This window comes from Saccopteryx leptura, chromosome 1 (assembly GCF_036850995.1).
Source record: "Saccopteryx leptura isolate mSacLep1 chromosome 1, mSacLep1_pri_phased_curated, whole genome shotgun sequence".
Classification (NCBI taxonomy): Eukaryota; Metazoa; Chordata; class Mammalia; order Chiroptera; family Emballonuridae; genus Saccopteryx; species Saccopteryx leptura.
Genome location: NC_089503.1, coordinates 193,139,163 through 193,155,081, shown reverse-complemented (window position 1 = coordinate 193,155,081; position 15,919 = coordinate 193,139,163). Strand labels below are relative to the sequence as shown.

Genomic DNA, 15,919 nt, shown 5'->3' with positions numbered 1-15,919 from the left:
GCAGGCATCTGAGCGCCAGACTAGGCTAAAGTTCAGAGGCAGAAAATCTGTCCTGGGGATAGAATCTCACATTCTGAGCTGTAGGGCAGCCCTGGTCCGAAAGGGCAGGGCAGGACTGGAGACTAAGGAATTACCGTTGGCAAGGTACATGCGTTTCTAGGAAAACAGGCGAAGTCCAGCCACAGGTCAAGGAACAGAGGCAAGGATCCGGCTTTGTAGGAACCACAGACACCCTTAGGTGATGCTGAGTCACTAATTTGTATCTGAAGACTGAACTTGACCTGGACAGCAAGTATCAGAACTTCAAAATGGATGAACACCCCCCCCCCCCCCCCCCCCAGTGCCCAGGCCCAGAGGAGCTGCCAGTAGGTATGGGAACTCTAGAGATGTAGGTTGGGGGCACAGGGACATCACTAGCAGACTTCAGGGTTTTTTGACCCTCCAGTCCAAGGGCTTCTCAGACACCCATGCTAAAGGCCTAGGGCAGGGTTAACATAAGGGTGATGCTGAGCTCACAGATTGGACCGCTGGGCACACGACAAGTGCCAGGCCTAGGGGCTACTATATAATTGGTATTCAGCAGACACTGAATTCCACCCCGAATCCTCTTCCCTTTCTAAATAAATGTTTCTTCACTTTAATCATTTTATCATCTTTGATGAGAATTCCACTATTTTAGTCTTAGCTTTTCCAATACTTCCTCCACCTGAACCTGGAGAAGTTTGAAGTAGCATTATGCACGGTTAGAAATGTTTTTAGTTAATACAATTCTCACTTACATGGGATAAAAAGTGCAAATGCACATTAGATGTCTCTGAGCAGACCTATACTAGCCTATATTTTACCATGCAGTCATCTATAGTGAAAGCAAGGTTATTTTTTAAACAAAGTTTCTTTAGTTGGAAATCTTGATAAAGTTTCAAATATTTAGACCAATTTACTTCTAATAAGTCCACATTTATTGTTAAAAGATAAAAACAATATTCTAGTAATATCCATTATGTAACTATAGATGAGAACCTTTTCCTCAAAGCATTTCTCTCACAATCTAGGGCAGGGGTCCCCAAACTTTTTACACAGGGGGCTAGTTCACTGTCCCTCAGAACGCTGGAGGGCCGGACTATAAAAAAACTTATGAACAAATCCCTATGCACACTGCACATATCGTATTTTAAAGTAAAAAAACAAAACGGGAACAAACAATAGTTAAAGAACAAGTAAATTTAAATCAACAAACTGACCAGTACTTCAATGGGAATTATGCTCCTCTCACTGACCACCAATGAAAGAGGTGCCCCTTCTGGAAGTGCGGCAGGGGCTGGATAAATGGCCTCAGGGGGCTACATGCGGTCTGTGGGCCATAGTTTGGGGAACCCTGCTCTAGGGTTTACTAACTCCTTTCTATTTTATAAATAAATTTTTTATTAATTTTAATGGGGTGACATCAATAAATCAGGGTACATATATTCAAAGAAAACATGTCCAAGTTATCTTGTCATTCAATTATGTTGCATACCCATCACCCAAAGTCAGACTGTCCTCCGTCACCCTCCATCTAGTTTTCTTTGTGCCCCCCCTCCCCTCTCCCCTCCCCCACTCCCATAACCACCACACTCTTGTCCATGTCTCTTAGTCTCGTTTTTATGTCCCACCAATGTATGGAATCATGCAGTTCTTATTTTTTTCTGATTTACTTATTTCACTCCGTATAATGTTACGAAGATCCCACCATTTTGTTGCAAATGATCCGATGTCATTTCTTATGGCTGAGTAGTATACCATAGTGTATATGTGCCACATCTTCTTTATCCAGTCTTCTATTTCTTTTTTACAGTGATTAAAGCCTTTAAGCAAACTCTTGGCCAATACAGCAAGAATCCATAAAAGAGTAGTGTCCTTAACATGTTCACCAAGTACAAGTTGGCACCAACACTATTCCAAATCCCTGCAAATGCAACCCAACCCTAGTTCAGTCCGTTAGGAGCTGTCACAAGGAGCAGGAGTCCAGGAAAAGTCCACATCCAGGAAAAGTCTGCATGGCACTGGGATTGTTGTCACAATTCTATACTTTGCAGCTCACGTCCAAGTCCCAATGATAGCTGCTTCTAGCTGGTAATGATTCAGGTAGACTGGAAAAGCCATCTGCAGCATGTGTGGAGATGGAGCTTCTGTTTTCCTCTGCCTGGAGAGATGAGACCAGGTTGCTTTTCCCTGGAGCTCTGCGACTGTGGCGTGGTAGAGAGAACCTTGGGATACACTAAGCTGGGTGGCAAAGGTAGATTCATAACAGAAGTTGGCAAAAGGGGGAAAGAGAGCTCTAAATTAGGAGTAGGTCCCAGCCTGAAATATGAGTGGGGCATTGAGGTAGGGGGATAAAGGAAACACTATATATTAAACAAAGCAGCAGAAAATAGGACTATCAACACTCACAACAGAGATCTTCGAGGGAATAAAAAACCTGACTATTCAGGCAAGACATAGTTAAGTGGCCCTTGTGCAAGTGAGATCAGTTTACCTGCTTCTTGGAAGAAATACCCTAGGCTCGTCCACAGTGTCGTAGATGGGGCCGACGGCCCTGGGCACCTTCAGCCTTCAGTAGCAAACCCCAGCATTCTAGGCAAGGTTAGGTCATAGGTGGCTGGAGCAGGGCTGGAAGAGACTGAACCCTCCCTTAGAGGAGCGAGAGGGAAGCCTACCTTCCAGTGTCCCTTTTTCCTCACAGCAAAGGCATGTAAGCCTGGCAGGCTTTAGCTCAATGACCTTCCTATTCACTACTGAAGCAGGACCCAGATGGAATCCTATGAGACCCCTTTGGGGCGTTGGAGCCTTTAAGGGCATATCCTAAAAGCTGGTAGTTCACCTGATCTCTATTGGGCTTTTTCTGCCTCTTGGTACCTTAAAAGCCATGCTCAGAAGATCTCGCTGAGGGGTTTGAGGATCCCCATCCGCCTATATAAACCTTTTCCGTATCTCTGGAGCTATTTGGGAAAAGACAAAACAGTGTTATTAGCTGGATTAAATAAAAGAAGGTAGAAGTTTACAGGAGAAAAAGATTTGGCGTCTCCTGTTCATCAGCATTCAAAAGAAATTTAAAATTTTTAAAGTAAAAAGCATGATATAGTAGACCCATAGGAGTTCCAGGATATGACTCCCCCCATTTAAATTTTTTTAAATTGACCTTAAAATATTTGCTGGGTACACTTTAATAATACCTTGACTTTAAAGATTGTAAGAAATACCCATAATTTGAAAGGTTTGACAAAATACAGTAAATGCTTTTGCCAAATATGCAGGAGCATTGTCAGTTTAACCAGTTTAGGAAATCCAATAATAGAAAAATGCATACAGACAATGAGCTATGTAACATGCTTAGCAGCCTCTCCTGTTCTGACAGAGGTTACTATAAATCCAGAATAGGTATCCACTGTAACGTGGACATAGGACTGTTTGCCAAATGAAGGTATATGAGTAACATCCATTTGCCAAAGCTGTCCTGGTAGGGGTCCTTTAGGGTTAACTCCAAATGAAGGGACAGATTGTAGTATAGGACCCCTTGGACAGGATTTACCAATCTGCTGTGCTGCTTTCCGAGAAAGTTGAAACTGTTTACACAGGGCTGCAGCGTTCTGGTGATGAATAGTATGAGACTGAATTGCTTGATCTATCATGGTTGCTCCAAATAATTTTCTTTTGGGTAGCTTGATCAACTAGGGCATTCCCTTGTGCTAAAGCTCCAGGAAGCATGGAGTGAGCTCGAGTATGTCCTATAAAACATGGAGCTCTATGTTGACATACAAGTCTTTGAAGAAGGAGGAACTGCTGAAATAGTTCATCAGCAGTTGTCCCTAAGACAGCAGTCTTATTGATAAGAGTGTGGTGGTTACGGGGGGAGGGGGGAGAGGGAGAGGGAAAGGGGGAGGGGGAGGGGCACAAAGAAAACTAGATAGAAGGTGACAGAGGACAATCTTGACTTTGGGTGATGCATATGCAACATAATTGAACAAGATAACCTGGACATGTTATCTTTGAATATATGTATCCTGATTTATTGATGTTGCTCCATTAAAAAAATAAAATTATATATATATATATATATATATATATATATATATATATATATATATATATATAAAGCAGTCTTTATAGTGGAAACAACCATAAGTAAATATTTGCTGTCTATATATAGATTAAAGGAGGAATATGGCAAATGCTGAAAAGCCATGATAATGGCATATAATTCTAGTCTTTGAGCTGATTTTAAGTTGACTGTTTCAGTATAAAGTTATCCATTGATTTGCAAAAGCGATTTGCCATTTTGTGGAAGTTTCCCAGAGCCATTGTTGTTGATCCTTTAAAAAAGGAACAACAATAATTTTGAGGCTCAAAACCTATAAGCTGTAAGGGTCGCCTATGCCCCTTGATAATCCAGGAGGCAACAAGATCAAAATATGGAAGTGTATTCCATGGGCTATTAGATGGTTCAATGTGCTCAAGCTGTAGCTGCTCTTGTACCAATTGAGCAGCTGCCCTAAGTTTCTCCTGAGAAAGGGGCCATTGGTCTACCCATACAGGATTATCTGATTTCCAAGTAATTGGTCTGCACAATGCATTTTTGGGGTAGCAGGAGCTACCAAGGCCCCTATGCTAAATTTTGATATCCTAATCTACACCTTCTGGTATTGGGTGCCACTTCTATGGGGGTGAGAATTCCTTGCTGTTCTTTCCCTAGTCCCTTAGTGGGCAAAAATCCCCGATCAAACATCAGAGTACTGACTAAACCATTAGGACTGACAAGCAACGCTCCCGTATTTTTCAAAACATCTCTACCCCACAAATTAACTGGCCATCCAGGGAGTACATAAGGCTTAAAAAAATCCAGAATGACCTTCTTAATCTTCCCAATGTAAAAAACTAGAGCTTTGTTGAGGGGATTTACTCTGCCCTATACCTTGTAATTCTGTGGCTGCTGCATGAGTGGGCCAGGAAGGAGGCCAATGTAGCTTAACAATAAAAGTCCTTTAGATTTATGTCCATGTATTGTTAGTTCCATTTCAGGGCATTCCTGACCTATTTTTTTTAAATCCAATTGGCAAAATCAGAGGAGCCAAATCACCAATTTTCTTGGGGCCCCTTTTGCAGGATGTGGCCTGAGAAGCAGAATTACCACGCTTATACTATTCTTCTAACCGCCTGAATTAGCTGTGAGACAAATTCCTTTCTTTTTGGATTAATTTTAATGGGGTGACATTGATAAATCAGGGTACATATGTTCAGAGAAAACATCTCTAGGTTATTTTGACATATGATTAAGCTGCATTCCCATCACCCAAAGTCCAACTGTCTTCCGTCACCTTCTAACTGGTTTTCTTTGTGCCCCTCCCCTCCCCTAACCCCCTCCCTCTCCTCCACCCACCTTGTAACCCCCACACTCTTTTTTTTTTTGTATTTTTCTGAAGCTGGTAACGGGGAGAGACAGTCAGACAGACTCCCACATGCGCCCGACCGGGATCCACCCGGCACGCCCACCAGGGGCGACAATCTGTCCACCAGGGGGCGATGCTCTGCCCCTCCGGGGCGTCGCTCTGTCGCGACCAGAGCCACTCTAGCGCCTGGGGCAGAGGCCAAGGAGCCATCCCCAGCGCCCGGGCCATCTTTGCTCCAATGTAGCCTTGCTGTGGGAGGGGAAGAGAGAGACAGAGAGGAAGGAGAGGGGGAGGGGTGGAGAAGCAGATGGGCGCTTCTCCTGTGTGGCCTGGCTGGGAATCGAACCCGGGACTTCTGCACGGCAGGCCGACGCTCCACCACTGAGCCAACTGCCCAGGGCCACCCCCACACTCTTGTCCATGTCTCTGAGTCTCATTTTTATGTCCCACCTATGTATGGAATCATATAGTTCTTAGTTTTTTCTGATTTACTTATTTTGCTCAGTATAATGTTATCAAGGTCCATCCATGTTGTTGTAAATGATCCAATGTCATCATTTCTTATGGCTGAGTAGTATTCCATAGTATATATGTACCAAAGCTTTTTAATCCACTCGTCCACTGATGGACACTGGGCTGTTTCCAGATCTTCGCTATTGTGAACAATGCTGCCATAAACATCAGGGTGCATTTCTTCTTTTGTAAAAAAGAGTGCTATGGTGTTCTTGGGGTATATCCCTAACAGTGGTTTAGCTGGGTCAAAAGGTAGTTCGATTTTTAATTTCTTGAGGAATCTCCATACTGTTTTCCACAGTGGCTGCACCAGTATGCATTCCCACCAGCAGTGCAGGAGGGTTCCCTTTTCTCCACATCCTCGCCAGCACTTATTCTGGGTTGTTTTGTTGATGAGCACCATTCTGACTGGTGTGAGGTGATATCTCATTGTGGTTTTAATTTGCATTTCTCTAATGATTAGTGATGTTGAGCATTTTTTCATATGCCTATTGGCCATCTGTATGTCCTCTTTGGAGAAGTGTCTATTCATTTCTTTTGCCCATTTTTGGATTGGATTGTTTGTCTTCCTGGTATTAAGTTTTACAAGTTCTTTATAAATTTTGGTTATTAACCCCTTATCATTGTCAAATCTATTCTCCCATTGTGTAGTTTGTCTTTAGCTGTGCAGAAGCTTTTTAGTTTGATAAAGTCCCATTTGTTTATCCTGTCTTTTATTTCACTTGCCTGTGGAGACAGATCAGCAAATATATTGCTGCGAGAGATGTCAGAGAGCTTACTGCCTATGTTTTCTTCTAAGATGCTTACGGTTTTACGGCTTATATTTAAGTCTTTTATCCATTTTGAGTTTATTTTTGTGAATGGTGTAAGTTGGTGGTCTAGTTTAATTTTTTTGCAGGTAGTTGTCCAATTTTCCCAACACCATTTGTTGAAGAGGCTGTCTTTACTCCAATGTATACTCCTTCCTTTCTTCTTTTTTTTTTTTCTCCTTTCTTTCTTAATAGGGGTTAGGTGCTCTCAAAACCACCACAAAGTAGCTCTTATGTGTTTTGGTAAAAGAGAGTCTGGGAGTATACTGGAGTCTGTGCCTGATCTCTGCAGCTAAACATGGCCACCTGCAGTTAGCACATGCTGGCAAGAGGGAACAGACCTGAGTGTGACTGATGTGTGCACCATAGGCTCAAGCTTCTTACAGTCACAGCTCTGTGTGTGACACACTCTGGACCACTAATCATCAGCTCAATTAAGTGGGCTAACTGTGAAAAGGAAAATGAGCCAATGAAAGATATGTACACAGATCAGGTAGAATTCTCAGGCGTCCACTCTGCAGCTGGCTGTTATGGAGAATTCCCATGGGTGTCAGGACACTGACTGGTAGTGTTTGGTCACACTGAGGTAAATGATGGCATGATGTGCAGGGGTATAAACTGCACGTCCCTAAAATACGAGGACATCTGGGTACTTTAGAACCAGTAATCGCCATTCCTTGCCTTCTCTTACCCTTTACTATTGCACATAAGGAGTATCTTTGTTAGTGTACTTAGCAGCACAAGTAAATTAGGAAGCTTGAGGAAATTGTAATTTTCCTCTTCATCCAAATCTGCAACATGTCACAGGGTATATATGATCATTTACTAGAAGAGAACAATAGTCTGAAACACAGTTTTTAATATTCTAGATGTTTTTATAACACTTGTGCTTTAGCGTTACTTTTTTAAAAGGGGAAGAGAGAAAACAGGCACTTAGAATACTTTTATCCTTTCCAATAAAAAATAATTGTTCAAGTAAATACTAGCAGCTTGATCACAAAAACAGATTATGGCTTTTAGCAGTTAATGCTGGTTATTTCAATTTTCCTGCCAGTAATAACAGTAATAGTTCATACATCATAGGATAAGTATAATAATTACATGATTTTATGAATTTTTTAAAAAAATAGCTCTTCCCTTCAATGAGTTAACACTGAGTAACTGCAGTGCTTTCTGAAAGCCTTGTTTAAAGGCGGCCTGAGCACAGGCTGAGTTTGCCTTCAAATCCCCCAAAGTACCCGTAACAAGTGCAGTGTGACAGGGGAGGGTGGTGGTCTCAGAGCTACTGAGATGAACGTACATCGTAAGGCAACCTGAATAATCAGTGTAAATTTTGCTTCCATGCAGTATTTTCCCTGAAGTAACTCTTTTATATATGTGACCCAAATTCTTCCAAATACTGAAAGACAAGAATGTTAAACGAGATTATGCAGGAGAAGGTGTTTTATCCAAATGAAAACCCAATCATGATCTATTTAAAGCCAGAGACCTCAGTTTTAAATACCTTCGGGATAAGAGACCTGATCTCTGTGACATCAGTGCCCAGAGATCAATGATTCCTGAAGGCCAGAACAGGAAGATACATTTGATAGGGTGTTATTGTGTAGACAGGACTCTGATGTGGGCCCCTTCCACACCTCCCTGAGCTGTGAGACTTCCTGGGCAGAGCAGACTTGCTCTCTGGTAACAGTGCTCCCTCTAGTGCCACCTCATTGTTTTGTAGAAAATCAGAGTATTTAACCTCCCTAAAGACTCATAGTCTTGTATTGTAGGCAATTTTACAACTGTAGAATATATATATTACATATAATATATTACATATATATGTATCTTGGAGGCTTTGGAATGGCATTTGTGGTTGGAGAACCATTATTTCAGACATGTGTCACGTAAATGAAAGATGACATAGAATCAGTTGCCTGGGATGTGTCCCTTATGTGACTAAGTGACAGGAGTTGTGCAAGAGAGTACTGAGGGCTTCTCCCACCTGAAGAATGCAGCTGCCGGCAGGCTGCTTTCAGGCTATGTAATAAAGGGCACTGTTTTACAGATGACTGGAAATGAAAGGAAAACAGTGTCTTCTGGCCAAAGGGCCAGGGATATTTGTTATTGATCCCTTCTGAGAACCTCTGCTTGTTCCTTCAATGTCATAGATGTTCAGTGAGTTGGGAAAGGTGCATCCTGGCTGCAGTCCTGAGGTAATATTAGATTTCACTGGGCTAAAAAACTGCAAAATCTCTGACTATTGCAGAGGAGGTTTAAGAGTGTAAGTCAATTCTGTCAACATTTTCAACATTATTGTCTGAGTGTGTACGTTAGTGCCTGAAAAGAAGTGCCAAACTTTTGGCAAAAGTGAGATTTTTGGAGTGATCAAAACTGTCTAGGCCTTAATCAATGCAAAGTGACCTCACCTGTCAACATTCTGTGACATTCTAATTTCTGCCTCTGGAGCTACAGAATCAACCAGTGCGGAGTTCAGAATCAGAGTGACTCTGAAGATGTAAGAGAAGTACTTTAGTCCAAAAGCCTTAAAACCCCTCAGACCATACACTGTATACTTTCAAAGTGAATTATACATAAAAGGTGGTACAAACTAGTACATTGCAATAACATTCTGAAAAACCTCTAATATATTTTAGCATTACTTAAGTTATATAAAACATTTTCATAAAAGTATGGAATTTTAACGTTTAAATTATACCCAATGAGATAGGTAGCCAGCCTCCCTCTTTAATGCTAAAATAAGGTTCTGCCAATCTAAATTATTGCTTAGTTTTGTGGAGCCATTAGAAACCTGTCACAAATAAAAAGCAAGTTCTATCTCTTAAGAAAAAGTGCCCTAAAGATTCAGCTGTCATTAAGTTAAGTCTTTCTGAAGCTTCTCAATTGAGGAATCTTCCACAGAACTGATAACTGGTGCTACCTCACATTTCTGAGGCGCCGTGTGAATTCTGCCACATTGACAACTGTGGACAAGACTGCAGAGCTCTGACACTGCAGAAACAAGACTAGCCCTGTCAAATAGGACTGCTTGTTAAAAACTGTGGCTTCTTTAATTTTACGTCATAACTTCTGAATTCTTACCCCCAATCCAAATGATTACCAAACAAAAGTGGCAAAGTTAGACTTCACCTGAGATCATGGGGTGAAAACAGGAAGAACTTCAAAGGCCAAGCAGTATATTTGTCACCCCAGCTTTCCTTCTTTTCAAAGAACAAAAATTTACGACCAAATCTACTGCGTGCTCCCTGAAGACAGAGACCTTATTTGCCTTTCTAACGCTGAAAATAAATAAACTCATATTTTGCAAATACAGGGTGGTTGCTATCGTCCAGACTGTATCAGGAAGCGTTGGCAGGGCAGGAGGTGACACCACCCAGGTGGAAATCAGGCCTCAGCCAGGAAAAGGTGACGTAACAGACTCCAGAGAACTGGTGAACTCTGAGCATTGGGACAACAGTCTCTTGAAGGAAGTGGTATCTGAACTGGAGCTCACGTGGAGTGACATCTGAAAGGAAGGCAAAGGGAACGGGAAGGATAAGGGACAGAAGGACAGGCACAGGTGCACAGGACAATGTCAGGAAAGGGCAGTGCCACTGTGTGGCCAGAAACCAAGTGGTACTGGGGACAGTCCACAGCAGAGAGCTCTGCAGTGAGCCTCATGGGGCCAGAGCACAAAGGACCCAGGATGCTGTGTCCACAGCCTGGCTTTCCTCTAGGAGCAACGAGAAACTACTGAGACTTAGGAATAAGACAGAATATGTGAACCTCAGGATTCTGGGTAAACGTGATAGACGGAGGCTGGACGGAGTGGAAGAGGTGGAGGCAGAGAGACCAAGTGGGGAGAGCCTTATTCTTACTTCCTCCCTCCCCCACAAGGGCATGGAGCACCATGCAACACTCTGCCCTGCGGGGAGACTGTTATTCTGGAGACGGGACAGAGACCTGGACTGGAACAATGGCAGTGGTGGAAGGTAATGGGATGTTTGTGAAACAGAATTGGGAAGTCAAGAAGGAGGGAAAACGGAAAATGGCTTCAATCACAATTAGTATAAAACTTGTTGAATGTAACTAGAAATACTAATTTCTAGACAGATTATGTCATTAGACTGGAAGGAACCCAGAACTGACTTCAAACTAATGTAGGGAAGAGGGTTGAGAGGAAAGAGTGGGCTCTGGCTTCAGGGAGGCATGGTAACCGTCCCTCAGCGCCTCTACTGGGGTTTATCTGTAGAGTGAGGCAAAGGGCGCCCCTCATAGCACTGTGATAATGGTGAACTGTAACGGTGTACCTCGCTGCTTTGTACTTCACTTCATCGTGCCTCAGGACTTCTACAAACTGAAGGCAAAACCCTCCACTTTCGAAAAGATTTAATAAAAGTATTTAATTAAGGTAGGTACATTGTTTTAGAAATAAAGCTGTAGACCTGGAAATGCTGAGGTCGCTGGTTCGAAACCCTGAGCTTGCCTGGTCAAGGCACATATGGGAGTTGATGCTTCCAGCTCCTCCCCCCTTCTCTCTCTCTGTCTCTCTCTCCTCTCTCTCCCCCTCTGTCTCTGTCTCTGTCTCTCTCTCTCCTCTCTAAAAATAAATAGAAATAGAAATAAAACTGTTGCACACTTAACAAATTACAGGATAGTGTAACGTAACTTTTACATGCACCTGCACCAGGAAACCAAAAGATGGATGTGACTCGCTTTATCGTGACATTTACCACGGTGGTGCAGAACCGAACCCACGCTCCCTCCAAGGGGCCCTGGGCCAGCGGACACAAGATGGCTCGTGTCAGCAGTGCGCTAGCTCACAGGTGCGCTCAGCACAGTAGTCACGTACCTTGAGATGACTCCGCCAGTGACCTCTTTAAGAAGGCGGCAATGGTGAGGAACGAACTCCAGGAGTTTATTATACATGATCCGAAGGCCATTGGGATGAGAGTCGACAATCTGCTCTACAATCACCTATTAGAAGGAAAAGCATTAAAAGAAAGCACCTAAAAGAGAAGTATGAACTGTATAGCACTAAGAGAAGAAAACCTCCCCTTCCCTCCCAACTGACATGTTTTCTAAAGGGTAGGTAAATAATAGCTGTGCTCAGAACTAGTTCCTGGGATGAGGGTGCACAGTTCTGACCATGCGGGGACACAGGCTGGTCACAGACTGGCCCGAGGCTGAGAAACCAGGCACCTCCACCTGCTTTCCTGCTGAGCCTGAATGTAAATGACAGCAGCTTCTCACTGCCTAGGCCTTTTCTTCCACCACCACTCAGCTTACGGGAAGGTTTGAGACAGAGAAAGATGGAAGACAACCCATTTTATTTTACTTTATTACTTTATTTTTTGTAGTAAGGTTATGCGTCAAGAGGTGAATACGATGATAGGCATATAAATTTTTTTATTTTATTTATTCATTTTAGAGAGGAGAGAGAGAGAGGAGAGACAGAGAGAGAGAGAAGGGGGGAGGAGCTGGAAGCATCAACTCCCATATGTGCCTTGACCAGGCAAGCCCAGGGTTTCGAACTGGCAACCTCAGCATTTCCAGGTCGACGCTTTATCCACTGTGCCACCACAGGTCAGGCCAGATAGGCATATAAATTTAAATAAAATTAAAATTGTGGCCGTGGTTCATTTAATATGCCACTGAAACTTCAAATATGTCTTTAATTGAGCACACCAGATTCAGTTCAATGAAAACAAAGGCAAATATTCGTAACAAGTATTTTCACTTATCGGTAAAATGTAGATAATTTGTCTTTTCACCTCCATCGAGACAGCTATGAAATACAACATGATACAAAGAGGGAACTCATGGACGGAAAGTCTCAGTAACCCTGAGGATTACTGAAAGTAATCCTTAAATTTCATTATCAATGGGATTTAATTTTCCCCTTTTAAAGTGGAAGACTGTGATCCTGAAGTTGAGGTGAATAGAGAAGCTTTGTACTCACTGGACGAAAAGGACACCCACCCTGACAGGTGTCTGGAAGGAAGTGTGCTCACACTGAGGATGGGCTTTGTCACTTCTGCCATTTTTGTATGTCAGGAAACTGCCAAGGACTGGCACCTTCATCCAGCACACCCTATATTCCGGCTGGAATGCTCAAGAGCAGAATACACTACCTACATGTACCTGTATCCCAGTAGGTAAGAATACTGAATAGCCACACTCTGGATTATAGGTATTACTCTGCAGTCTACCTGTAAAAGTCCTTTATCTTTGAATACTCCCACCCTTCCACCTTTCTTGTCCGGCCAGCTCCTCCATAGTTTTGAAGACTTGGGCCACATCTGAGTTCCCATGTGCAGAGTTCTCTGCAGGCTCACCACACACCGCAGTGTGGTGCTGCCCTCTGCTGGACAGTTCTAGTCTGCCCACGAGACTAGTAGTTCAACAATGCTGTTTAACAATTTTATTGATGTATGATTTACATACCACAAAACTGACCTACAAATGTTTTGATACAGACCTTCTTCCTAGGCCAGACTCTCACCCTAAATAAATTAAGATGGCCTCTGGGCTACAGCATTGTGAGAATATATAACAGAGTGAGGCGATTCCTGGCAAGCTGATTATAATCAACAGGGACCAATGCTTTCCTACAACTGACACTGCAGTAAATATGAGATTCCTCACAGGAGGATCTCGGATCTGTCCCTCACATCCAGTGATGTAGCAAAGACAGAGGACATGTTCTACGAACGTCTGTGGAAGACAGCCCCTGAGAAGCACACACCTGGTCCATGTATGGCTTCACTAGTACTTGGCCAACTAACGCCTCCGCGTCCCGGGTCTTGTTGATCATGGCGTAAGTCCGCAGGCAGTGCCATATGATGTTCACGTCAGACATCTGGAGCCCTTCTATCAATAACAGGAGGCCTTCCAGGGACTGCTGTAACATGGCCGTGATGCCGGCTATCCGCTGCAAGGGAGAGGGCACATGAGCAAGGCTCCCGTGGGAACAAGTCTTACAGATTCAAATGCACATGGAACAAACCTTATACTCCAACAGAAGATAACATGTAAAATGAAAAGATGAACATTTCCTGAAGATTAACGATGAAATTCCCCTCCTCTTCACAATCTTTTCATAAGTAAACCTTTGCATCATTAATGAAGAGTTTAGATAGAATTACAGAACGAGAAAAAACACCACATTATTTTCCTCTTAAGTTATGGAGGAACTCCACAACATGAATTTAAAGCAGTCAAGGGCTTTGGATAAATTAACTGACTACCACATATAAGGTGTTGTTACATGAAATTCAGAATTAATTTTACTCTTACAATTCAGAGAACATTTCTGTGTCTTTACACAGACTCTATAATGCAGGACATGCAGGAAGTGGGGTCCAAACCACAAAAACTAAAAGTAAAACTCAAAGCTAGCTCCCAAATCCTGTAGATCGACAATTACCAGGTTAAACCAAAATTATTTAGCAAATTCCTAAATACCCAATGTAAAAATCTAATCCAACACTTACTGGTCTCACTTTGTACAAAAGAGACATGCCTTTGCTCTGAACAGCGTGGAACTGTTACTGGTTAAATTCTGTAGCAATTCTCTCCAAAATCTGTCCAGTCAAAAGTGGGCTAGTAGAGACAATGAAAGAAATTTAACTGCTAAAGTGTTTAATTTTCCAAGAGGAGACATCACATGGTTAGCAACAGTGCCACCTGAGCACCCGCTGTGTTACATTCTTCAGTGTCCTCCGCCATCACAAGGTGAAAGCTAAAGCACCCTTCGTGCCTTCTTCCCAGCACGAGCCACACATGCAGCACGTGCAGGTGCAGTGGGGAAGTTACACAGGCCACTGGTGCTGCCTGGCTGGGGCGCAGAGCCCAGACAGGAAGCAGCTGTCTGGTCAGTGTGCATGCAATTAATTACCTGTTTCCAGCACCTTCTCCAGGCTCTCCCATTCAAGCCTGCCTCACCTTTAACCTCTCTTTCCTCCTCTTGCCCTTTCCTATTATTCACACCTTTTTAAAATATTGATACCTCGAATACCTCTCAGATACCAAATACTGTTGTCTCCTCCAGAAAATAAAAGTGGCCTTCTAGAGGCAATAAATGAAGTATCTCAGAACAGCTTCCTTTATATCTACTTTACCAAATGGCTGAGCAGTCCATTTGCAGGCTCTGGGTCCTAGTGAGAGGACATTCATCTGTGCATCTTCCACGGTCTAATAAATGCCCTTCTTTCTTCTAAAACACATTAGAAAGCATCACTCCTACTCAAAAGGAAGTTAAATAGCAAAAGAAGAAAAACATAAAGCACAGAAGCACCTGCTGGGCTTTTCTGAGGCATCCTGCATCTGATAAGGACCAATCAGGCAGGGAGGGACCCAAGTGTATCCTAAGGAGCCGTGAAAGCCACACTGAGACCAGCAGGACCCGGCCTGCCTTTGTAGCATCAAACTAGTTCAGAGGGCCAGTAACTGCCCAACAGGAACAACACAAAAGGTTAATCCCTCTTTCCTGAACAACCTAATGCGATTTATTATTTATAAGTTATCTAAATGTTTCTGACATGGCGTCTCCATTGTTCAGCTAGGCTGCCCTGGCTTTCCCTTCTCTACAGCTCAAAGTTGCAGATCTGAATTAACAAAGAGGTTGTCAAAGGTGGTCCTGAGCCAGAAAGAGTATAGTGTCTAGCATGTTAAAGATGGAACACTGCCAAGGAACAGCTTCAGAGAGATGGAAATCACTGAGGTGTTTCTGTCAGAGGGCAGAGCAGAGCAGGAGGGCAAAGATGGAAAGAAGGCCGGGAGGCAGCGCCATGGGCGCCGAGTGAGGACACAGCTGGAAGGCGCTGTCAGTGCAACAGGGGGCACAGCAGTGCAGACCTGCCGACTCCTGGACTGCTCAGACGGACACTAAGGTGACTGACAAGAACAGCAAAGGGGTAGGGGCATGGTGCGTGGGCTAAAGAGACAAGCGTGGTAGGTACTGACCGCCCATCTGGTCATCTTGGTTATGAAAAGAGGTAGAGACCAGGACATGAGAATCACTTCCTTTTTCGATAGCTCATTTCTTAAGCTATATAACAAGATATATGGAGCACACTGTCTCTATGGTCCCTTCCAAATCTTAAATTTTGAGAAGAAATCCAACATGCATTTATAGTGTGACCAAGACTTTGAACTCCAAGTATATTCAACTGGGCTTTGTTTGATTTG

At 43.1% G+C, this 15,919-nt stretch overlaps 1 protein-coding gene across 5 annotated transcripts in view; it reads right to left on the bottom strand.

The window, feature by feature from the left end:
* Nucleotides 1-15,919, bottom strand: part of LOC136404295 (conserved oligomeric Golgi complex subunit 2-like) — a 65,116-nt gene that overhangs the window by 31,871 nt on the left and 17,326 nt on the right. For 2 of the 5 annotated variants that reach the window (XR_010751236.1, XR_010751237.1), the window contains exons 4-6: nt 13,476-13,661; nt 11,580-11,704; nt 6,899-10,253 (exon numbers count right to left, since the gene is read on the bottom strand). Coding sequence is in view for 3 of the 5 variants with exons in the window: in XM_066383648.1 (XP_066239745.1) it covers nt 2,897-2,978; nt 11,580-11,704; nt 13,476-13,661; nt 14,224-14,250 (420 nt within the window). In the remaining 2 variants the exon portion in view is untranslated. Of the gene's footprint in view, nt 1-1,729; nt 2,979-6,898; nt 10,254-11,579; nt 11,705-13,475; nt 13,662-14,223; nt 14,333-15,919 lie in introns of those variants that run through there. The other 3 variants (XM_066383648.1, XM_066383656.1, XM_066383651.1) reach the window with 3 other exon arrangements.